At 37.8% G+C, this 25392-nt stretch overlaps 1 protein-coding gene across 2 annotated transcripts in view; it reads left to right on the top strand.

Moving 5' to 3' along the window:
* Window positions 1-7178: 7178 nt before the first annotated feature.
* Window positions 7179-25392, top strand: part of LOC129787696 (uncharacterized) — a 43353-nt gene continuing 25139 nt past the window's right edge. The window contains exons 1-3 of one of the 2 annotated variants that reach the window (XM_055823428.1): window positions 7179-7677; window positions 19293-19488; window positions 19745-19869. In XM_055823428.1, coding sequence (XP_055679403.1) covers window positions 19785-19869 — 85 coding nt within the window. In that variant the 5' untranslated portion in view covers window positions 7179-7677; window positions 19293-19488; window positions 19745-19784. The remainder of the gene's footprint in view (window positions 7678-19292; window positions 19489-19744; window positions 19870-25392) is intronic. The other variant, XM_055823429.1, reaches the window with a different exon arrangement.

Genomic DNA, 25392 nt, shown 5'->3' on the forward strand with positions numbered 1-25392 from the left:
TGGTGGGACCAAAGAATTTCCAAGAATTCTTCTTATGATTGAAAATTCGAAAGGAAAATTATTGCGAAATTGAATTAAGATCGATATGTGGTTCCTAAAATTCTTAAGAGAAAATTTTCAAGAGGAGAATCCTTGGAAAAGAAAATTAGGTCAGTTCCCAGACTATGCATTAGAGGTGTCGAGGAATAATTAAAAATTTAATTGAATAAATAAATAAAATATATTGATCTTGTTTACCTGGGTAAGATATTCTGAGGTTAATTGAGAAATATGGGGAGAATTATCCAACTTGGAAATAACTTCAAGTGGCAATATAAAAGCAAGTTCTTTCATGATTTAATCAATAAGCTCTTCTTTAACTATCTCTACCGAAATTTCCCCTAAGTTTGAATGTAGATTCAGGCGAATCAAATGTCCCACACCTTCTGCAACTAATCTGTTATTTTTAGTATATTACTATTTAGGTCACAAACGTTAACGCACCATGATCTTTCACGAGAGCTATCACATGAGAAAATTATTGATTTGAAAAATCTATATTGTGAGACGCAAAATCCCTCTGTGTCATCACAAATTACCTTCATGGAATTTACCTTGAAAACACCTTCGTGGAAAAACTAATATCATCTACAAATAGGATTTTTCCATTTCATTTCATACCATCGGAGTCAGTGATGCGTTAGAAACACTAATGTGACATCTTAATTAATCCACAATCTCATTACTACTCATGGAGCAACGGCAAGTGGGAATTATTAACAAATTTTCCCACTCTCAGGTGCATCTGAGTGTGGGGCGGGGAAGATATTGTCTCTGCACGCGGACGGAAATCCAGCACGAGTTGAGCATTATTAAAAGTGTTAAGAAGCGCAGTGTGGGTTGAAGGTTGAAAGTTCAAAATGAGCAAATAAATTTGAAAAGTTGCAACAACTAAATAAAACCCGAAAAGCACGTCTTCAACATTTTAAGAAAATAATGTTGAAATAAATTTATGAAAATGTTGTTTCAGAACTTTTCTCCGACAGATCTTTCGCATTTTACTTCTTTTTTTTTTCATTTGAACTTTTCAAACTTTTGTGCTCTCAATTGTGCTTCACATGCATTTCCATCATATATCCACCGCTCATGGTGAATTTCTTTTGCAACCCTCACCTCTCAATTATTGTATTTTCATCTCAGTATTCGTGGGGCTATTTGCTATGGCTATACACACTATTGATGAGATAGGTTCAACAAATCCTTTATTTTCCATTGTATTTAACCTATGTGTGTGGGCTGCAATCGAGTTGGGGATTACTATTCAATATGGACGTATAAATAGAGATAATTAATTATCTTCAAAGTGCTTCTCATTACTATTAAATATTATTGGCCACATGAGTTTGTGTGTGGGGGGTGGAGAGGATGACTATATGTAGGTTGTCTATTTAGGTGCATAACATAACGTATTAGAAGCGGGGAGAGAGGTTAATGCGTTGGGAAATTCCAAAGAGCAATAACCCGCCCCCAAAATGTGCGATTCCAACTAATATAGAATCAATAATTCGTGCCATCAATACGGAAAGCTCCGCCGCATATAGAGAATGTTTGATTGTTTGCCGCCACTGTTGCCCATTCACATTGGCGAGAAGAGGTGCCCGCCACCATTCGTTTGTGATTTACGAGGTGCTAATATTGGGGCGAAAATTGAATGAAACCTGTGTGGAATTTCTGATTATATCCCTACGAGTCCATTCACTTGCCCTTTTCGCCCTTCCGCAGTCCACACTTGTGAGATCGATAAACATCAATGCATTTTGTCCATTTTGTCTGTGTTTTTCCCACTCAGCAGAACAGGAAGCTTTCTTATTGAAATTTCCCTCTACCCCCCAAATGAAAACACGTGCTCTTCTCTACACTACTATATATAGTCCATTCGGCGCTTTGATCACTAAAATGAGCCCCGGAAATCACAGCTGAATTCTGACGCTTCTTTTATCACCCATATCTTTGATTTTCTGCCATTCATTGAAACATATTTTGTTCCACAAAAAAAACCTCCCCCTCATTGAAAATAAAACATCAAATCAAAAGATGAGCTTTTGTGTGTCCCCAAAAATCACATTTTTTAAAATATCCGCACATAAAGCGAGCAAAAGTATATTTATGCTGCTAGTGAAAGCATTGAAAGTTCACAGAAAAATGTAAAAATAAAAAAAAATGTGCAAAAAAGCACGCACATATCAAAGGGGTAATATTGTTAATGAATCTACTGATATAAAGTCCAGAGGCGCTATATGGGGGGATGATGGTACAATCACAGCATGGAATTCTCATTCAGTGCACAAACAACATATAGAGAGTGCTCGCATTTGAATTGAAATGTAATTGGAAAGTGCCATCAAGCTCCGAATGATCTAACCCATCAGCTTATGCTCACCACAGGTGGTGTCTTTTCTTCAGCTACCCGATCGAATTGTGAAGGAGTGCCTTCCGAGCGGAACAGTGCTTTCAGACTATTTCACAATGCAGATTCCACCCCTTTCTCGGAACACCAAGGTAACCCCGCGGGGAGTTTGTGGCGACAATCCAGAGGGGTAGAGCGGATGGTTCTAAATCCCAGCCTTTCAGACAATGTGGAGTCGCACGACGACGTGAAATATCTCTTTTCGAATTTTTGCCCATGTGCATCCACCCACACTCCTGCGGAAAAACCTTCGACACAAACATAAACACTCCCATAGGGAGGTCACTAAACTCCATAAACCTTCGACACGTACATAAATGCAGGTAACTAAAGAAAATTGCAAAGAGTGCAAAAGACTAGAATTTCCCCGGTTGTCCCTATCAAAATTCTCGCGCAGGTAAATTGACACAAAACACTACAACATTAATCTTATTTTTTTCAATTTATTATTCAGTTAAATGAAAGAAGAACGTGTTAAAATAATTCATAAAACTATTCGTAAGACATAAAGCCTGATGACAGAATGTCTTCTTAATTTAAACATGACGTGATTGAAGAAAAGATTTTCTTCGCTTGTATCAAAGTTGAGAGAAGGAAGTTAAAAGTCCCATAAATATTCTTTTACCTCATTTACTCCTTTTTAATTTCTTTATGCCAGTCTCATCGTCTTCTTTTATACTTCACCGTCATCCCTCGTGGATAAGAAAGCACCATTCTTTGGAACAATGAAAAGACCTCAAGTGAAAATTCTCCTGTTCCGTTTTAACTCTGATGCTGACTAAATTAAATAAGAAAGTGACTTCTGGGGCTTATAATTGGAACTTTTTTTGTGGCTTAAGCGAGAGATGAACAAAAAAAATCACCAGAAGCAGGGAAACTGCGGGATTTTTGTCCAGCCAGGTGAGAGAAGCTTTAAAAGGTTAAAAGTTTTAAAGCTTTGGGTGGTAAAAAAGTTTTCTAAGTAACTATCTTGCTAACACCTACCATGATGCTTTCTTTTATCACTGTGGACATCTTAGCTAGATTTTTCACTTCACCTTCAGATTTTTCCGCTTCCTCAGCTTCCAAGCTTTTCGTTTTCTTTTTTTTTTATAAGCGGTCGCCCTCCGGAAGCTTTATAGTATGTGAAGATGGCAAAGTTTTCTCTGCCTGCCGTTCGTGTATATAGTTTTTTTTTCCTAAGCTCTCATCCGTTTTCCCCACACAAAAGCTGAAATTGCATTTTAAATTTAATATAAAAGTTGAGAGGACCAAGTTTTTCATTTTCTCTCTGTCTTTCCCTAGTTTGACCCGCTTTGGTTTGTTTTTAATTTCAAACTATAGTATGGATGCCTCACCAGATTGCCCTTTACTCGCGCGCTTTTGGGGTTCAATGGCAATTTTGCGAAATTTAATAAATATTTAAATGATGAAATATTGATTCACAATACCTCCCATTTGTGAGCTTTTCACAAAGAGGCTTTCAATTTACCAACTAACAGCCTATTCAATGAATCATAGTATTAATTGGAATTTATTTTTCGAATATATTCTCTCCGTGAAAGGGATCCATTGCTATTCAAATAAGCGTATTAAGTTTAAAATTTTAAACGTTCCACAGAGAGAGAGAGGAGATTGATTGGTCTGCTCTGAAGTCACATTCCGTAATGCGGGGGTGAATGTGAATGGGTGACGGAAATGAAAATGTCAGAAGCTAAATTGTGAGGGTGGGAAAAATTAAATGCAATGAATTTCTTAACAGGGTCTCCTCAACATTTCCTTCCTTATACCCGAGACATTTAGCGGAAGCTCTAAAAATATTTATTGTGCCATATTTTTGCTAATGGCACACCAACAATCCAGATGAACGCCAACATTCGGAAATTTATTGACAAATTCCCCGACATGCCATTGTTGGCGTTGTGGTGCAAAAAAAACCACCTCAAGAACTTTGCAACAACTAAATTGAGTTTCAAGAATAGCAAGTAAATTGGGGGAATTTTTGTGGTGTATACCTAGTCATAAGAAAAATTCTTTTTCATGATTTTTTATTATTATTTGTATTTTTAACTAACATTCTAAAACAGAGAGGCTATAGATAAATTCATTTATCTACTCTGATTAATAATTTCTTTTATTCATTGATCTTTACGTACTTAGATTAACCAATTTGGTTATCCAGCAATGTTACAACTTGTGTAAACAAATCAGTAAGTTATCTTGTCCCGTCCTTATGGGAAATCACAGAAATATAAGGAATAGTATTAAAAAAAATAGCTTAGGAATCCCGGTAGGAAATACAGAGAAAAAAAAAGCATAATATGCTAATTTATGATCCCCAACAATTGTGCAGCAAGCAGTAAAATTTAGGAAATTGCCAGTAAAGATGGGAAGAAAGTGGCGTGTATGTGAGTGGCATAAGATTGAAAGTCTGTATCCAATTTTATCACATTATGAAATGTGTTTAACAAACTCCATCTATAACTATCACATAAAGCACTATAAAAGTTTATGACCCAGAAAAACTGCGCCACTGTGGAAGGCACATAGAATCTCATCCCTAGTCATTTGGTGGGTAAATGGCATTTCCCTCGAGGGTGGGATGGAAGAGGGAAACGAGTGAGAGCGAGAGAGCGGAGTGAGTCAGGCCAATAATATTGAATTAGCAGAAGAATCAGCAAACATTTGCAAAACAACAATTGTGGGTAGATGTGTACACCATTCTATGTACAGCATTTTGTCGGCCAAATAAATCGGTAGCCTAGGGGTTAGGGAAGCCACTGATATTGCGCTCGTGGGGAAAACACACACAGAATTGGGCAGCTCTGGGCTAGCCAAAACACCAAAAAGCAGAGGCATCATTTCACCATTGAGGGTCTCGTCCACACGTCACCAGGCGCACGAGGAAGTCCCCAGGAAAGAAAATCCATCACTGCAATGTGCGTTTTCCTTGTGGACTTTATTGGTTTTTTTTCTGGCTCTCATTCCCTAAGTGCTTCATCCCCTATTCGGACCAAGAACCACTCACTTTTCCCTCACGCACCATTCATCATTTTCCGAGGCGACGCATTCGGTGCTACAGAATTGACTTCTCTTTGAGTTTTGGGCTAAGCAAAAAGTATAGTTGTGGGTGGAGTAGGAAATGAGGGTGGTTTTTGCTCGTATTATATTGGGGAAAATGTGTGTGTGTGTGGCCAGAAAAGGATATTTACCAGAACACCATTAAAAACAGCATATTGGGCATTTGGATGAATCAAACGAATTTTTTTCCTCCTGCTTCAATATTCTGATCTTTGTTTTTTTTCTAATTTGAGCAAATGTAGCTTTATGTATATTACGTAATTATAGGATGTGAGCTTTAAATTAAGACTGCAGAACGTAGACTGTAGATCCATAGTTCGCTGGTTTGAATCCGGCTCGAAGGACCATAAATGTTCGCAAAATTTCCATATTTAACGCGATAAAATTTAATTTTATTACAGACCAAGCACGTTTGCATCCGTACACTTTGCGTTCCAAATCCGATCTGACATTTTTTTTCACCACTCGAATTCACCACTTCGAGTGCGCGCAAAATTCAAATATTAATCTATTTCATAATTTTTCCGAACAATAATTATTTTAATTATAAAATTCAGTGCTCTCTTTTAAGGATTCAGAACTTACATCTTGAGCTCTTCATGTATTTTTGCTCTTTATTCCACTCTATGCACAAAATTATTTATTAATATCACGCAATTTTGACCTTATATCCCATCTAGTACTTAAACTTTCAGTTAGAAAATGAGAATTTCAGGCATTTTAATTGGATTCCCATGTATGTATGTGTTGAAAGCTGCAGGGTATTCCTGTGATGTACATATAAATTTTACATTTGGTCAGTGATGTGAGCTCTTTGGATGCAAATGTATTTTTAACTTGTCCGCATAGCTTGTAGATTTGGGTATGGACACAAAATTGCATGGTGTGCCTATGATAGTCAAAACACCGAGGATTTGTTTTGCAATACAAGCCTGGTGGACCTTTATACTAGTTATGGAAATGCAATGAAAACCACATACCGTGTGTAATCCTGAAAACTCATCAAGACCATCAAAACATCATGCTGCTCGTAGCTATTTGCAATCAACTGTCCAAATAAGGGTTTCTCAATCGCATTTTCATCCCTTCGCATTATCCACCCTCTGCGTGGATCCTCTTTTGGAATGTGGACAAAATCGCGGTGTGCTTCATCATTAACTTCCATTTGGTGCATCCATTTTTGCGTTGTGTGCAAAAATGCTTTTTTTTTCTCGTATGGAATTTTACTCCGCATGCAAACCTCAACTTTTTCTTCCTATCTCTCTCTCTCTCTTTCTCTCTACGTATCCAATTACAAGAGAAACTGAAGAGCCTTTTTTCGACATATGGAGTTTGGGAACTTTAGGGAAGCTTTTTTATGTTGGTTTCCCTGGTCTCTGCTAATCCTTTTTATGGTGTCCAAGTCAATTGGTGACTCTCAAATGCTCAGCATTTCAATGGGAATTTTTTAAGGGTTTTCCCCCTGTACAACCGTAAGCTCTGCGCAGTGTGTTTCTCTTTGCATTCAAGAGGGGTGGTAGCCTGGAATTTTGACTGGAAGCTTGTATGTTGCCCCTTCGTGGCAAAAATCCCATATTGCTCCGCTCTCCGAGAGAAGGAATTCCACGAGCGTGAGAGAGGTGAAAGCTACTCCTCCAGCACCAGAAGGATGTTGTATGAACATTTTATCTGAGCATTTGACTTTTTAGTACCCAATCGACCCTAGATTTGATAACACTATCACAATTCTCCGTGTACAAACGGACCCTCGAAATTGAGGGGCGAGTGATTTCTCCCCAAAATTCGCGACCCACGTCGCGTATCACGGGAATGTGAAGAATCGAATACGGAGGAATTTTAGAACAATTACTCAAAAATAAATTCCTTATTTTTTTGCTAAGTCTCCGCACGACAAACCCGCCAGAGATTTTCATTTTGGTGGTTAATCTTCTGTGTGACAGTGATAATAAATTAACTGAAGTGAAACAATCAGTTGAGTACTGAATGTGGCAAGAACAGAACAGTTGGAGCATTTAAATTTAATTAATTTCCTATTTAGCAATATGCTCCAAGAAACATTCAACCCCATAACAGTGCTCTAGCCCCTCTGAATATCCCCATTTTGGATTACGAACTTTTGCGGGGGGGTTTTGTGTGTGTGCAATAAAATAAAACAGGGAGAATAATTGAAGGTAATTTTCAGTTTATATCCCATCCAGAACAAATATATAGCATGATGGTCTTTCTGGGTGGAAATGTATATCCCTGATTATTTCAAATAATATCCCATATTGGAGGCTTTTAAGCATGCTTCTGGTGTCGCGTGTCGCGCAAAAGAGTTGAGGAAAAAAAATGTCTCAATCGTATTATAGTGAAAGCTTTCGGTGAAAGCTCACAAGGGGTTAATTGGAAGTCTGCGCGACTCAATAACCCAATTGTGGAAATTACAGTGGAATCACGAAAAGGCTGCTCCCGCGACACACCATAATATAATAATCGTCAAAAATACAATTTCCTGTGCTTTTTTTTGTTCAACTCATACTCCCATGAGAACCTACCAACCAGGCGTCCCCATTCACGGAGGAGTTACAGGAAAAAAATTGTTCGGGTGGGTAGAATTACAATTGTGCGAAATCATGTTAAAAAAATAACATCGGAAGCCCTCCGTGGGTTGTAGCAAAAATGTGGGAATTCTGCTAAAAACACATTCGCAAATGGATGCTAAAATGGGCAGCAATGGCTGTGTGTTAGTTCATGAAAATAAATTTCAGCACATTCGTCCCCATTCTTTTTTTTCTGGTTTTACCATATAATATCCCCGGGACTGAGAACCAAACCCACGCAATGGTTTAACACACACCAAAAATCCCTCATATGCATATTAATGCTCAAAAATGATGACATTAAAACGTTTATATGAATTGTGAATGCGATAAAAGTGCTTTATGGCTCTGGCTACGATATACAGTCGTCGGAGAATAGTTCTGGTTACATGAATTCAATCGTTTCCCATTCCTCCGGCACGGTGATGTTTATCGTCCATGGGCTTTTTTGTGTGTCAAGCACCCCACTCACGTATCCTCTTGAGTGAAATTGCCAGCGAGAAAGGACGGAGAATCGTAAAAAAAAAAAGAGCTCCCAGTGCCATAAATCGCCTCCAGCGCATCCTTCTCGTGCGGCTTGAGCAAAAGCGTCTCACTGCTGCAGAGAATGTGACTAGGTTACAGGCATTTGGTCCACACTACATATATATGAAGCTCCACCCAATGATTAATGTGTTGATCACAGCAAATTGGACGATGATTGACTGCATTTCCGATGCAACTGTCGCTGAAAATGCCAGCATCATCGGGACAGTTAAAGCTCTCCCCATGACACTCTTTAGCTTATCCGACACATGAATGACTCATTATGGGTGCCCCTACAGACAATGCACAAGAGCAACCCTCACGAGAATTATCAAGCTAATTGGACACCATGGACATAATTTATATCTACAGGATTAATATCACCATTTTACACACTGCTGCTGCATGAAAACCATGCGTCCCAAAGAATACTTACAGCTATATAAGTATAATGCTCCTATTCTCCTCATTAGTTTCAAAATTTCACAATTTTCCGCCGTTTGTTTATGCATGAATCTTCCCTCGAAGGCTTCTTCTTTTATGTCTGTAAAAGAATAAATATATAAAGAAAGATATAAATATATAAAGACTAAAAATATATAAATAAATGTGAGCTTTTGTGCATTTTATTTACAAATAAATAAACAATTCGTTAAAAATGCAAATTCATTGAATTTATTCAGTTAGCTAATTAATCAGAAAAGTTAAGCTTTTTTAAACTTTATTGTTTCAAATTAAGGTCTAAGAAATATTCTAAGTGAAAAGTAGAGATTAATAAAATTATATATCACAAAAACAAAGCTTTTATTTAAAGTATTAAATTGATCTAAATTAATAAGAAAAATTAATCCATTGACGTTTTGATTTAAAAAAAAATTATAACGTAAGACAAATAAATTGATTAATAAAACCAGAAAGTTCCTCAATGAAAATTCTCTCTACCATTTTTATTCGAACGTTATATAAACCTTTCTTTTAGATAAATTTAAGGAATTACAAATCCTTATTTTTATTTAGCAGCCTTTTCTCCTCATATAATTCATTTTTAGCAAAAGAAACTCCAGAGGCTTCCTATTTTCAACAATTTTATCCACGATTGAGAGTTAAAAAGTATTTAGTATGACTTCGTAAAATGATATTTTTACCCTTTTCCCTGGGATTACGGAGCACCCAACAATGCAGGAGAAACCTTTCATAAAGTATTTTCGTGAAAATAGAAAATTTCACCGAGATACAAACCTTAATTTCACGGAGAAATGACTGTGAGAGAGAGAAACCTCAAAATGAAAGAGTTTTTATCATTTTTGGTGTGGAGCTTTTTTTGCGCTCCGGCAACCTCGTCTGTTCCATGTTCATTCACTCCCACTGAATCTTCATCAGCTTTATCTTTTGTTCTCTATAGTAGGTAACACCTCGACTTTTTTTGTGTCGCTCTAGACCGCCCTTCAGACACCGAGCATGAAAGCCACATAGAAGCATTTGCAGGGGACTTTTGTTTTGGTCTCACAGAGAGTCGCATATTCGCAATTATTTGTCCCCATTTTGTGTGCATGGCCGTTTTTTTTTTGCATGGCAAAGGCCACTTCCAAATTGTATGAAATATTTTTGGCACAGTCCTCAATAAATCACCATTTAATGGGCAATTGTGGGATTCTTAATTATGGAACCATAATGAATCTATTCCTGCGGGGGCGGGAAACAACCACCCCTCGCCCTCATCAATTAGGAATGTATATTTCAATGTGGGGGTAGGCATCTTTTGCGCGGGGGGATATTTGTTGTGGGAATTTCCTCCCTCGCCCATGTTCTCTTGTATAAGTTTTCTTCAGCATCGATTGTGTGTGTGGCTAAGGAGGAGTGTGAGGGGAACGTGTTGGAAAAGGGATTCGAATTTATTCACATAATTCGATAGAGAATGAGAAAAATTTCACGAAATAGGAAAAGGCGAAATGTGATGAAAAATTGCTGACATTACAGAGAAATATCGGAATTCGCATAGAGAAAAATTGTTCTTTGTTTTCTCTTCACACAAACTCCACCATTTCGAGACATCAATGGCTGTGAGAACCCCAGAGGGACCACAAATTACACCCCACATGCGGTACTTACGACGGGGTGGAAGGGATTTGGTGCTATGGAGACAGAACGCCGTAAAGAACATTGGGGCGGTGTGTCGCGCAGAAAATGCGGGAAAACATCTTTCCAAGCGGATTCCTGTTAATTTTGGAGCGTTGCACCTCTGTTCGCATTGTTACTGACTCCATACACACCATGCTCTACACTATTTCTAAAACCTTGTACCACAATGAGCTTTCTCCCATTGAAATGTACATTTTCACCGGGAGGGGTATTCAATGCAAAGTTTCAGTGGCTTTTGAAATTAAATTTGAGAATTTTCAAGAGGGTTAAAGCATAATTTTAGATAAATAATCTTGAATTCTGTTGATTTTTTAAAAGTCAGATTTTTTTTAGCCAAATATTGTTTTTTTTTTTAATCTCAAACTTCTTTACAAAAACTCTATTTTATCACAAACTAATCTCCGTAACGATTAAGTGGTATCTAATAAAAAATGGGTTCTTCAATGATCCAATGATGATACGTATAGTTAGGAAAATTCAAGCTCTATGAATGGAAAGTTCCAAAACATTAAGTCTTTGTAATCACTTTGCATACCCCCTTTACCCGCTGTTCAACCCTTGTGGCATTTTCAGTGACAGTGAGACAATTTCCAATACAATTTATTGAGAGACACCACACTCGGAAGAGCAACATATATGGAGAGAAAATGTGTCCCCTTTGTATGCATTCGGTGCAATATAGATTCAAAAACTACAAGAATTGGGATGTAGGAAGTGAAAAGCAACCCCTCTCTCATGCATTTGTGTGCACGAAATGAGGTTAACACAGCATACATAGCACCCACCCACCGCATTGTGAATGCGGCAAAAGAAGAGGGAATCTCCAATTTGTCTGGCTAAATCCGTGTCTTCATCCCAAATTCAGCAACACCACTGTATTTACCCTGAATTCCGTATTTTTACACGTTCACTTTGAATATTGTACACGGATCATCCCCTTAGGAGTATGTCTATATGTATGGGGGTTGGGGGTAGGTTGAGGAGGGTGTAACTGAACCATTCCATATACTAATTCAAGGGATATACATATGCGGGATGCGGAGCGGAGAGGAGGTCTGTGAGAAAAAGACAGAGATCCATGGGTTATATATCCAAACAGATGAAAACAAGCATTCGATAGCATCCATGCCACTTTCATTGTTGTTCCTCGCTCTCCAGAAAGGGAATGGAGTTTATTCAGTAGACACACACACAGGGGGTAGTGTGGGTGAGTTGAGGCATTGACAAAACGACAAGTTGTGTGCTCAAATTCCGAGATTCACCCCCACATCTCCGTGGCTTGTGAAGGAGGGTGGTGGCGCTCTCGTGTCGCAAAACACAATTCAATCACTTCGCTTCACCGCTGCAATATAATAGCAAGACACGCAGCCACCCATCCACCCACACACATAGCTTACTCCCTTGTGGAGCATTCTACTCTCAAGAATACCACCCCTGAGAATCGCCCTTGTTTACAGATAAATTCCTCCGTGACTTCTTTTGCACCCTCTCACCAGCTTTTGCTGTTTTTATTTCACCCACAAACTTTCTGCGCGCAAAGTGAACCCTTGAAAAGCCACAAATAGGGCATGTAAGTAAGTAAAGTTTTCTGCATAATATATCAATTAACATTGTACTATTATTGTGTTTAACAAGTGACCGAAACTATAATAGAAATTTTCTTGGCCATGTGTTCAAACCGAAGGACTAAACCCGGATGGTGACATCTGGTACAAGACTAACCTCTGGGGCTACTATCCCCCACAAAACTTGTCAGCAATTAGGCAAGAGTTATCTCTATTCCAATAAGATATTTTACAAACAGCATGTTGTGAAGAAGGATGCTCTTCTGGGGTCAGTATCCTAGTCACTATTTAATTGATCCATATAGGACCCATCTCTTTAATTCTCTTTTTTTGTAAACATGTTTCTTAAATTAATTTTCAACCGTACTTAAATTAAATTTCTGTGCTAAATTTTCGTTATATTTTTCAATAAATCATTAAATTAAATATAAACTCCAATATTTATTTCCTTGTCTTTTAAACAGAGTGTGAAATTCACTAATCAGACAGACTTAAGATTCCTTAAGAAAGACATAAGTTTTCGTAAGATTCTTTAAGTTTTCTGAAGAATGCCTTAAGTTTTCATAAAATTTTTTAGGAATATTTAAGAAAAAATTTAAGATTTTCTAAGAAACATTTAAGATTTTTAAGTTTTCTTAAGCAAGATCTACAGTCAGGCTGAATCGGGCTAAATGCACATTTTTCGATGATTTTTTCTGATCTCTTTCGGACATAGAAATTCGTAAAAATCATAAAAAATATTCAATTTATTCCACTTAAGAAATATTACGTTTCCCTTAAGAAAACTTAATAATCTTTAATTTTTCCTGAGAAATTTAAAGCTATTAAAAATGTGTAAATTCTAACAGCTTTCCCAAGAGACCCCCCCCCCTTAAGACATTCTTAAGAAAACTTGAAGAATCTTCAGAAAAATTTAAGAAACTTAAGACTGTCTGACTAGTGAATTCCACCCAGAGTTTGGTCTTGCTTTCAATCCATTTCAAAGTACCATTAAGGAGTAATTTTATGGTTCAAATTATTTTCAATTTCTTTCTCAAACCCACCCCCACTTTTGTAGAGTAACAAAACTTAATATCAATGGGTGGTGAGAAACAGTGGTCAAGGGACTCAGCATGACACTCTAATTAGGGTCACAGCGGGAAAATTTATCGAATTGGATGGGAAATTATGCACAATTGCCAACATTTGAATCAATTTCCAAGTTGGTGCGCAACTCAAGAGGACTGTGGACGGGATGAAATTAATGACTTTCATGGAGTTTTGGCGACACTCTGGAAATTGCCATGGTTGGTGGAGTGAAAGTGCAAGGTGTTGGCTTGTAAATTCCAAATGGGTGAAAGCTTCAAAGCTCCCACCGCCGCCATTCCTTTTTTATCACCCACTCCGTGCGTCAAGTTCGCGAGGAGGCCATTAATTTCCGGCAGGAGGAGAAGAGTGAGACTGAGTCTCGAGTAAACTGGGCACATAGGTATTTTAATTAAAATGGGCACATTTATTACATCCATTCCCATCCCAAATACTCTCTCTTGCTCAGTTTATATCTAATACGGGTATGTTCCCAAAAAGCTCCCTATGGGGGAATTTTGGGGGCATTTTTGCATGGGCCATAATTCAAAATCCCACACGACAGACTTTCAGGGAGCTGCCGGAGCTCTGTTGGATTCTGCTGTCAAATCCCATCAAAAGTGAAAGATGGATTTGAAACATTGTACCAAAAGTCATCTCTCTCGTAACCATCCCCATCAGCCACACCCACGAGTACGATGGAAATCTTGGCGCATAAAATTATTGTCTTGTATGAAAATGGTCGGCAAAGATGGAATATGAAAATGACTTCATTATAACATTTTAATTAATACTGCGAAAGACGGAAACTTTTGCCGTAATTTTAGTTCCTGTGAGCGACTTCTCGGTTTACGCGGGTGAGATGCGTTTTCACAACTTCCAAAAGACATTTTCTCCCTTCCGGGATTCATCTTCACCCGCCCCTCCCTCCTCCGTGTCCACTCCATCCACCCTTGAGAAAAACTTTTCCCATTGTGACATCAATTAAAAATTATCTTTGATGCCACATTCAGTGCAAAATTTACAATTTCGGTGATGTTTTCGTGAGTTTGCAACTTTCAAACTCTGCTGGTGGCACACTCATCTCGCAGATGCACCTAATTATTTTCTGACCATTTCAGGATGTTGTACACACTCAAAGATATGCAGCAGAGTGTGATGAGAAAAGTAAGAGAAGCATGGGAGGGGATGAATTTTCCAGTAAATCTATTAAAAGTTTCTCAGGCGGGGAGAAAAGTGGTGAATGGTGACGAAGGTAAATTTGAAGATGTTTGCAAAAAGGACGTGCTATGTTTAGTTTCCTTCAAAGGGAGTTTTCCGCAAATTTTTATAATTTACACAGAATTTGTATGGGAAACATCATTTTGCGGGAATTACAAAGAGATCAGACTCACAAGAGGAAAAGTTTTTCCTCGCGTATAAGCCATTGAGAAGTACTCGAAAATATGTATTTTTGGTATGAGTAAATTTTCAATCCTTCTAAATTAATTAAAAAACAAAAAATCAGTTAAAACTGATCCACAAAAAATTGAAGAAAAAAAGAAGTTTTAATATGATGCTCAAAAATGTTTGCGACAACATTAATTGCATATGAAAAACATAAATAAAAAAAAAACTATATACCTGGTTTGTGCCAGTTCTTCAGGCGGTTGTGTTACACCCCACTGCACAGTCTTATCCCCCAGAACAAGCATACATACATACTTCAGCAGTTTTATTTTTCACGAAATAATGGAATTTTTCTCCGCTCTCAGGAGCAAGTTGTATGGCAATTAAATATTTATATACGACATGTTTCATTCCACCTTTTTGCACCATTCTCCATCTTCATGCCAACACAGCTAAACACACGGTTGAGGCAAATCAACTCACACAACATGGGCAATCATTACGTGGGGTAATGAAATGTTCATGATTTCTCTCCTTTTTTCCTGCACTTTTTGTTCCCTCATCCACCTTGACTCCTTATCAAATTTGAACAAGCTGCAAAATAAATCTTTGCGCACGAGGCCCTTTATGCGAAAAAAAAGTTGCCTGATTTATTTTTCTTTTTTTTTCAGCACATAACGTAATAAGATAAAAATTGAGAAAAGCACTTAAGCGTAAAAACAAGGGGCTCGTGTAATCAAGAATATTCCACCCACGCTTTCGCCCATCTCATCATCCGGTATAACTCATAATTTGCATGACAGTGAAAATTCTTCCCCCGCGAACTCTCTTTGTCACTTGTTGGTGGAAGTGTTTGTCGTGGAAACACCAACCATTTATGCTAAGTATTCCCCTTCAAGTCCACTTTTCCGCATATCTGAGGTTACAGCGTTTGGAGGGAGGAGAAGCCCTTTGTCTCCATCAGCGAACAAGCTCATTAGTATTGCACCGTGGGATGTGGCTCAATTAAAAGTCTTTGATCTTGCGATAACAAATTATATATTGAGTTTAATGGTAGCTGGAGGGACTTTTCCGATAAACTCTTGAGATATCAAGTCATCATTACGGCAACCCCCGGCGCCACGCCAAAGCATCCACGGACGGTAGAGACATTGATTAAATCCCTAATTATAAATTCAAACACAATGCAGTTTATTTAGCGAGGGGATGGAAAAACGTTTGAAATACCCAACTTTCCCTTAAATCCTTCATTATGCGAAATTTTATCTAAAGGATATGGCCGCGCAATTTGTTGGGTATAGAAAAGAAACTAAGGGTTATAATCGCGTGAAGAAAAGAGCAAAAAAAAGATGAACTCTCAAATATATTTACCTAATTTATTATATCGTATCTTGTTTATTTATGCTGATTACAAATTTTCTCAGTGATTGTTGGCACAAGCTGCTGCTGCCTATACCAATGATCAGCTTCGGGTCCGTAGAGAGGGATGGCTTAGGGGAGAGCTAGTAAAGTTACCGAAAATTCTGTTGCGGAAAGAAGTGATTTGGCTTAAGTGAAAAGTTTTTCCTTTAACTTTCAATGTTGGCAATAATGGGTGGTGTTTTGCTGGCGCGTTTCAGGCATGATTTGATGAATTGAAGGAAAAAGGGTTTAGGCGCGCACATTTTCACCCACTTGGAAGGAAATTACCTCCATAGAGTGGTGCGTTGCCAGAGATCCAACAATGATTAACACACTTCTTGTTTTACTTTTGGGCGGTACACTGCGAAAAAAAAATTACGTTTACCTTTTTCTTTATGAAAGAAATTTAAGAAATCTTTAAAAGAATTTAAAAGGGAATTTAAAACTTGAAATTAAGAAATCCAAAGAAAAAGATTATTTTTGTTAAATGATAGATTGATTAATTTCTCAAGTAGTACCTGTATAATTTATATGAGTGTGTACCTCTTCACAATGTACATAGAGAAGGTATAAATTAAATCAAACAGTCAAGTAAGTGTTAATAATAATTTTGTCACGCACAGGTGCGCGTGTATTCAGAGCAATTCCCACCGTTAAATCCTTTGGCAATCAATGGGGTTATTCTTCGGTTCCTGAACTCATTTCTCTATACATATACCCTTTCACCCAGAGAAGAAACTTCCCAGTACGGTACAGGAAAAAATATATATTAAAATACACAGCAAACCTCAAAGCAGGAGAATTGTAAATAATATTTGATTTTAATTTTGTTCAACGTAAAAGTTGAATTTATGTTTGAGTCTCATGTTTGCGTTTCGCGGTGGCGCCAGGAAACTTTCGGGGCCACCACCTCCAGCTGGTAAGGATAGGGGAAAAATGCAAAAAAAAGCTCACGAAAGCTCCGCGGAAAACCACACTCCACGTGCTACCACACAGCGGATTGGTTTTGTAGGGACGTGGTGGTATTTTTAAAATAGCACACACAGAGTGCAAATGATACAGAATCAATCAATGCCCCAAGTCGATGGTGATGGATGTGGTGTGGAGTCGCCATAACACATGTTATGTTCAATTTACTCTCTTTATTGAGCTCATAAATCATACCAAATGCAATACAAATTCCACACCGAGGGTGCTTGAATGGGTGAACAGGGGCGGAGAATTCAGACAGTCAGTGAGGGTGAAGGAATGTCTAACTAAAGCCACGTCTTGGGGAAATTTTCACACACACCAGAATGACTCATACAAGCGATCAAATGCATGCTGTTCATCCATTGAAATTTCCTGCTAAATCATTTTTACTACCTAACCTATCTTATGTTAAAAATTCCATATCTTTGTGGGAAAGCTCCAAAAGCTCACAGGATATATAATATGTTGGAATTCTTAATTTTTATATTTAATTAAATTTATATTGAAGACATAATATTGTTGATTATGTTATCAAACTGTATTTAATTAAAGCTCATATTATTTTTTCTTGCTTTGAAATCAACATAAACGATGCACTTCCGCATCATAAATATATTGCAAAAAAACTCCCCCGGGGTGAAAAAAGAAAAATTCAAATTGAAACTTCTGTGAACAGGAAGAGAAACGTAAAGCAGATGTTGGTGCGCATAATCTGTGGGAGAAATGAAAAATAGAATGCATTAAGGATCTCATTTATTATTCCAAAAAGGGATGTAGAGATGCATTGCGATGTATAAATATGGAGTAATCCCTTGACTACTTAATCTCAAAATCGACTTTCGGGATTTTGCTTTTCCACTTCACGTGGAAATTCTTCTGCAAACCATTTCGATTTTTGCAGGATTTTCCATTCGGTGTTCCTTCAAATTAAGGTCGGTTCGTTGGAGCTTTTTTTTGCTGTTGAAGTAAATGTTACGAAAGTTGGGGGAAAGAGAAATATTGCCAGGGATCACCTTGTGGGACGGAGAAGTACACACACAACTTTTCCAAGTATGGATTTAAGCCCTGCAGCAGAGTGCGGGAGAGAAGCAAACCCCCCACAAAACGAGGAGCTTTTTTTGTGTGTGCAAAACTGTGAGGGATGAGTGCAAAGTGCAAGGGAGTGGCAAAAGTACGACGAAGAATGTGAATGAAAATTGATACAATTTATTATGGAACATGATTTGAGAGAGTGGAAGAAAGCTCTCCCCTTTATATCCCTTTTTCCTTCGTGTCACATTTTTCAGCCTCAATTTTTTTTTAGATAGCACTCACTGAAGCATGGTGGAGGAGCGCAAGGGCGGTATAGGGTGAACGAGAAGGAGCGAAGTGTCTCTATGTAATTTTGTGGTCTCTTGATCTATGATGATTTCGCCATTGTGTTAAGTAACAATGAGAAGCTTGAGGGATGAAAGTGTGACGTTCTACTGAGAGCATGAAAAGTCATCTCCCGTAGCACCCATTTTTATTCATGCCTCGTGAGGCTCGACACCCCGGATTTACCATAATACATATTCCGTGTGTAATTCCTCCCTCTTGGCCCACTAGAGAATTTTCCACACGAAAGAAAACCATTCACGGCATTATTCTAGACACATAGAACGCCCGTAGAGCTTTCACTTGCTCCACTGTGCATTTTTGATGCCCCCAAGGGGAGAGCCTATACTTGCCATCCCTCTGTGCGGCAACAGGGGGAGGGTGTGTGCCATCCATCCCGTCCTCAGGAGTCACTTTTCGACAAGTGTGTGACACACTTTGGCGCCACAGAGGGCCTTCAAATTTGAATTATATACCCAAGAATGGCACGTTTTTTTGCACCACGCAAAGAGAGTCTTTCAGTCTGCTAAATCTTCTTTTTTATCCAAGCAAAGTTGAATACCAGCTCTTGGATGAGATGGTGGATACATAAAAACATATTTTATGAATAAAATTTATTCTATGATTTCAATAAATATTATCTAACTTAAATTTTCAAAAACATATTTATAAAGCAAAAAAAAACAGAAATATTCTCCTAGAATGATGAGAAATTTTACCCATTTAGGGGTGCAATGGGGCAAAACCAGGAATACCATGAATAAAATGTCGAATCATTGCTTTTCTTCGCAGCAGAACGAGGTGGATGTCTTGGGGGAGGAGAGGGACTTGTTAACAAGCCAAGAAAATTATGACACGATCATCGTGGAGAGCAGGAATAAAAAAGGAATCGACACCATTGCTAGGGGGTTGAGCGGTACCACCTAACGAGCACAAATACATACTACAGCACGAGAAGAAGAGAAAGGAGCTTTTCGCACAGAAACACGTATGTTTAATATAGCATTAACATTGTATTTGATATATTAGATTCCATGGGCGGGAGGGTAGGGAAAAGGGGGTGAGGGGTGCTTTTCATTCTGAATGGAGAGACGTGAAAGGGAATGGAAAATGGTGTGGGTGGGAAATGGGTATAAAAAAGCAAATATTTTCTGTAAAAACACAAGCATATACCCACCGCAAATACAGCAAGTTTTCACTGTTTTTCCTGCTGCTCTTTCACTTCTCTCATTCTCTTTTTCCAGCCACCCCCACCCCACCGGAGCTTTCTTTCACGTCGTGAAAATGAAAATGTGGAAATTGTGGCAATGGAAGCAAATTACAATTGCGTGGACTCTCTTCACAATCCTGCAGATGCTCATCAACCGAGGTATTTATACTTTTATGTAGTTTTACTCGTACCTCCCTTTCCCCCACCCTCCCCCCATCGACTACTTCATCATCTCTCTCAACCTCCATACATAGGGTGCTTTTTGTACCCATCTCCACACTCTATTCTTTGGGTAAATTTGCTGGAGCTTTTTTTTTTGTCTGCACACACTGACTCCCAGATACAAGTCGTCAAGTTCATAAAAAAGTAGGGACACCACCATGAGACAATGGTAAAAATTTGCTCGCATACATTAACACTAAAATACCAAAGAATTTTCTCATTTTGACAGGGAAAACGAGAGAGAGAAAAAAACAGAAACATAAAAAATATTGAACTTTTTTCACCAGCGCAGCTTTGTGTGAATGAAATCACGAGAAAAAATATCCTCCCCCGATGAAATGACCCGAAAAAGCATAGCCACAGATGGGAGAAAAAAACTCTGTCGAAAGCTCAGCCCCCTCAAAAGAGAAAATATGCAATAAATAGTGAGGGAAATAAATGAGTTATCGATTTCGATGGTCTAACAGCGATTAAAAGTTGATGGGGGTGGAAGTTTGCGAGAGGGTAGCAAAAAAAAAGAAAAATACAGCAGAGAGATAAATTAGTGTCAAAAGAGAGGAAAACATTTCACAAATTGTGAAAAAAAGCGAACTTCCCGCTCTGTGGAATTTTTACAATTTCCCCACAATTAATAATACAAATTGCATTTCAATAGTGTTCTATTGCCCGTAGGCGGAACACCATTTTGACCACGGAAAAGTGAGACAATGTGCACAAAAATGTCAAAATCAGACTAAAAAACATTGCAATTTGAAGCTTTTTAGTTCTGCTTTATAGGTGAAAATTTGTACAGGAGGTTGATTTCACAAAATACTTTATTCACGGGAAATTTAAACAAAAAAATCTGTCATTGCTTCTGATCGTTGATGACTTTCATTGAAAATAATTTTAGTTTTATATTTGAAAAAGAACTTTTAAATAATATTGTTCAAACCATTTTTTTAAATTAATTAAAAAATTAATAAGCTTAAAAGAATTACATTTCTCTTTCCCTGTTCAAAATTATAAATTATTTTTTACAATAGTTAATTTTAATAAAAATTATTTTAAAATTTCGCGGAAACAGAATAATATTTTCCATAAAAATAATTTTTTTTGTAGTAAAAGTTTATTACAAAGGACACCGGGAGGAAATTATTCAAGCATGGGTCTGCTCAAAAGAAAGAACTTTTCACATAGAGATGCAATGTTGCAGAGAGTGGTAGAGCATGAAATTTCTTAGAAAACGAATCTTACTTCAATTTTTTTCTCGAACTTCAAGAGAGGGCAGAGAAATTATTTTATTCAAGTTACTTTTTAAATTTTCATCTTTTATTTCAAATTACTCGGAGAAAAATGACGAAATACGGATGACTTTTGAAAAATACTCCATATTATATTTTTCGAGATAAAATACAACGAAGAGACTCGCCTTGGTGGTTTTATAAACCAACGGTTGTGGGACAGAAAGGAAGTTTCTTTGAAATTCATTTTGGTCCCTTTGGGAAGCTCTCATCCAGATGAGGAAATTCTTCTACGTGGCAGTCCCCCATTTTATAAAGTACTGTCTCTCCACCACCCCTAACCCATCTTGTTATGCGCATGGGATGGTGCTTTTGTCCGCATTTGCAGCATCCGACATTGCTAATGCACAAAAGTGGGGAGCTTAATGAAAAAGTGTCCAAAAGTGCCAAAATTGCATCATCGCGTAAAATGCAATTTAGACCCAGCGGGCATTCCACGGTAGACACTATGAAAAAAAAATCCCTCCGGGGTTGAGCTTTCGAAAGCTCCGTAGTTGTGTGCGAGCAAGTGTCTTGCATATCATTTGCATACGAATGTAATTAAAGTAATTTATGGCGAGTGACACTGAATTCCCATGGTTTGTTTATATAATTCTCATGTCCAACACTGTATCCCCGGCCTTTTTTGTGTGCTGCCCCCTCTCCTCAAAACCCCCTTTGACACACCCACCGTGACCACCTCAAGTGTCTGCATGAGAATTATGATGTTCAACACAATGGCAAATTTGATAATTTAGTTTTAGCTTCATGCACACACAGTAAAAAGCTCTCGAGGGTCATTTCTTATGGACACAATGGGCTATATTTTTTTGCTGGGACTTTTCCTCACAGAGATTTCCGGTACAAAAGAGACATGGAATTTTCAGCGAGACGAAGATATATTTCATTCAGATATTGCAATGAGACAAATGAAATAACCTTGTGTAACAAAAAAAAAGCTTAAAATCTATGAGTTTAATTAATCATAAATGTGTAATGTTCTACTTAAAGGTGAGAAACCAATGTTATAGCTTATACATTGCATTGTATGAAATTTAATGCAACTTTCGATAATCACCCACGATATTCCGATGCAATCTCTCCAAATCTCTCCTCCCATGAGCTTCAACTTGGCTGCAGCAGAAGCGCATTTACAATTTATCTAAAAGTATCTCACTCTTGCAACATTATTATACATAGCAGTCGCGTAATCCTCCACAGACCCACCCCCATTATATTTCCTCCAAAAACACACTCCGATAGATCTTTCGCCAATGTAAGTGTGTGTGCAGCACCATGTGAATCATGGAAAAGTATTTTCAACTGTGAGCTGTGTGAGAGAACTATCTAGGAGGAGACTATAAAATCGTTTCATCCAACTTTCTCATCCTTAACCCTTTAAACTACGGCATTTAGAGGGAGATATATCGAAAAACTTTCGCTGAAGTTTTGTTGGGCGTGAAAATGTTTGTTTTTTTTTTTTCTGTGTGCCATCGTCTACGGCAAACCACCCGCTTCTCGGTGGAATTTTATCTCTGTATAAATATTTTTTGTTAGATCCACTCACACTCGGGGAGTCGTTATTAAATGGGTATTTTATATGTATCACCCCCAGCCCCACCTCATGGGGTTTCGTGGAAAGTCTTTAAAAGTCTCCACTGTCTGTATGGGGGGGGGGGAGATGCCTACATTCGTTGCTTTTTGAATTGAGTGGGCGCTATGGCAGAGATTTTTGCGTGGACTGGGAGGATTCTATCGAAAATTCCATAAGATACATTCGGATTCACAAGGGTAGGAGTTTGGCTGGAATATATAGATTCTTCGGAGCCCAAGAGATGTGCGGGAAAAGTTTTGAATCCTCAAGAGTGAATAGAAAAATTCTCTCCATTTTGCCATCAATGTTTGGAAAACTAATAGTGAGTTACTTAAAAATCCATATTGAGAAAATAAAGTTTAGCTTTCTCTCTATCTCTCTCTGCGTATTATCTTGTAATGATATTTTTTTTTCTCTACATAATTATTATTTCGAATATTTTCCACACAACTTTCTTCACTAAAAGTTCTGCGAAAGAATATTCTATAAAGCACATTGTTAGAATATTCCTTTACCATTAAAAAAAAAAGCAGAAAGTGGAAAATGATTCAAAGATCCCTTTAAAACAGCTCTGTTTTCCCTTTAAATTGATTTAAAAAGTATTAAATCAAATTCAAGACATTCTTTTCAGTCCATTGTTTCCATTTTATCTCCAAAGCTTTGCTACTTATAAAATATTAAATTATTTTTGTTTTTTTCCCAGAAAAATCATTTATGTTTTTTCATGCTAATAGTACCACAGGTAATTCTCTCCTCTCTTCCGGTAAATGCATTAATTATACAGACGCTATATAGTACAAATAAATTCATGGTGACTTTTGTGTTTCATATTTTTTGAAAGCTCAATTATTCAAATGAGGAAAAGACTTTCTCAAAATATTGTCTCAGCACGCAGAATAAATTATTTAAAAACGTTTCCGGCTCGAGATGTTTTTCTTTATACTTCCACTCTGGAGAGAGAGACAAACTTGAACTTTAAATGTGGAACAACATGGATGTTTTTCTCGGAAATTGCTCAACACAATTATACCAATAGAGACTACCTATATATTTTTGAAACTTCTCGTCAAAGTTGCATTGACAAAAAAAAATGAAAAGAATATTTGGAAAAAAATTAGGGATGGGAAATGGTTGAGAAGATCAACATTGGAATGCAACATCCAAATAATCTTGCATTTCCCCGAGAGTGAGAAGCCCCCCTGGAGGGAAATAAAAATGCTGATAAACCCATTTTTGTGCCGCCGCAAAATATAGCAATAAAAGAATGTAAAATAGGTGTAAAACCTCCCTAGTGGGTGATTCATGGGGCGAGAGAGCTTCGATAGCAGGCTCACAAGGGGGGGAATGGGAAAGAAAATAATATAAAATTCCTGGGTCTTTCTTCAGAGGTTTTTTTTCTTACTTTTTTCGTGGAAAGTCACACGCGGAGGAGATCTGTCGAGGGTGTATGAGAGCTTTTCTTTCTGTTCCACTGCTTTTGCCGCCGTGCTTTTCTTCTTTTCCAGGCAATTGAAGTTTTGTACCTCGCGCGTGTGTGTTTGAACATTTTGTGTGATTGTTTCCCACCAAAGCTATCGAATGGCTTTTTTTTTCCTCCTCTCATAGGGAGAAAATGAGAAGAAAAAACAAACCAAATACATTTTATAGCTATGAAAACAACGCAAGGGAAAAGCCATAGAAAAATGTCACCAAAATACACTTGACTGAATTTCAATTGAGCTTAAATTCTGTTTGCTTCTATGACGCCAACTGCCGCGCACAATTTCCTCCTCCATATCGACCAAAAGTGAACCAAAAACCGACCTCACACAGGGTGTGGGGGTGAAAAAAGCTTCCGAAGCACTTTAGCAGTCGCTATATTTTTTCTTCATCTTTTTCCCACCAACTCCCCTTTCCCCTCGATGCTATGCTTCAATGTAGTATCTACGGTACTTTATATGTGTGGGGGGAAAAGCTACGTCGCCAAAAATAATAACAAACCGTCTCACCTTTTAGTCTCTACCAGAAAAATGTCTCTCCCATCGGAAGTTCCAACACACCAAAAATAGTTTCTGCCACTTCCACTGATGAGTCAATCTTGTACTACATTTTATAAACTTTTCATGGGTTTTTCCAAAAAAAATCTTAAAAAACTCTCGGGGATTTTAGGGGGGAGAAAACATCAGAGTTGGACGGTGAGGGTAGTTTGGTGAAAAATGCGAGAAAAAACATACCCTCCCACAATACGAGAAATTCCACTACCCCAGCAACTCCCATGAGAGTGAGTTTTATCCACCCTACGTACGCATAGAGAGCTTTGGATCTTCTTCAGGTCCTCCCTTTACGGCCAAAAAGCATTCATCAGCATTCATGGTGAACCCCAAATATTCATATAAAATACTCTCCCCGTCTACGTTGAGTGTATTTACAATAAAAGAAATTATGTACCCTACTGGACCAACTTCAAACTCACCCGAGACCTCCGTCCAAGATGGACTGTGTGCGTGAAAAGCGGCGTGACTTGAATAAATAATTGCCCCTCAACGGTGCTTCTCTTCTTCTTTTTTTTTATTTAATCCATTCACATGTGTTTTTATGCTACAGCACAAACCACCACACTATGAT

The sequence above is a fragment of the Lutzomyia longipalpis genome, chromosome 1 (assembly GCF_024334085.1).
Source record: "Lutzomyia longipalpis isolate SR_M1_2022 chromosome 1, ASM2433408v1".
Lineage (NCBI taxonomy): Eukaryota > Metazoa > Arthropoda > Insecta > Diptera > Psychodidae > Lutzomyia > Lutzomyia longipalpis.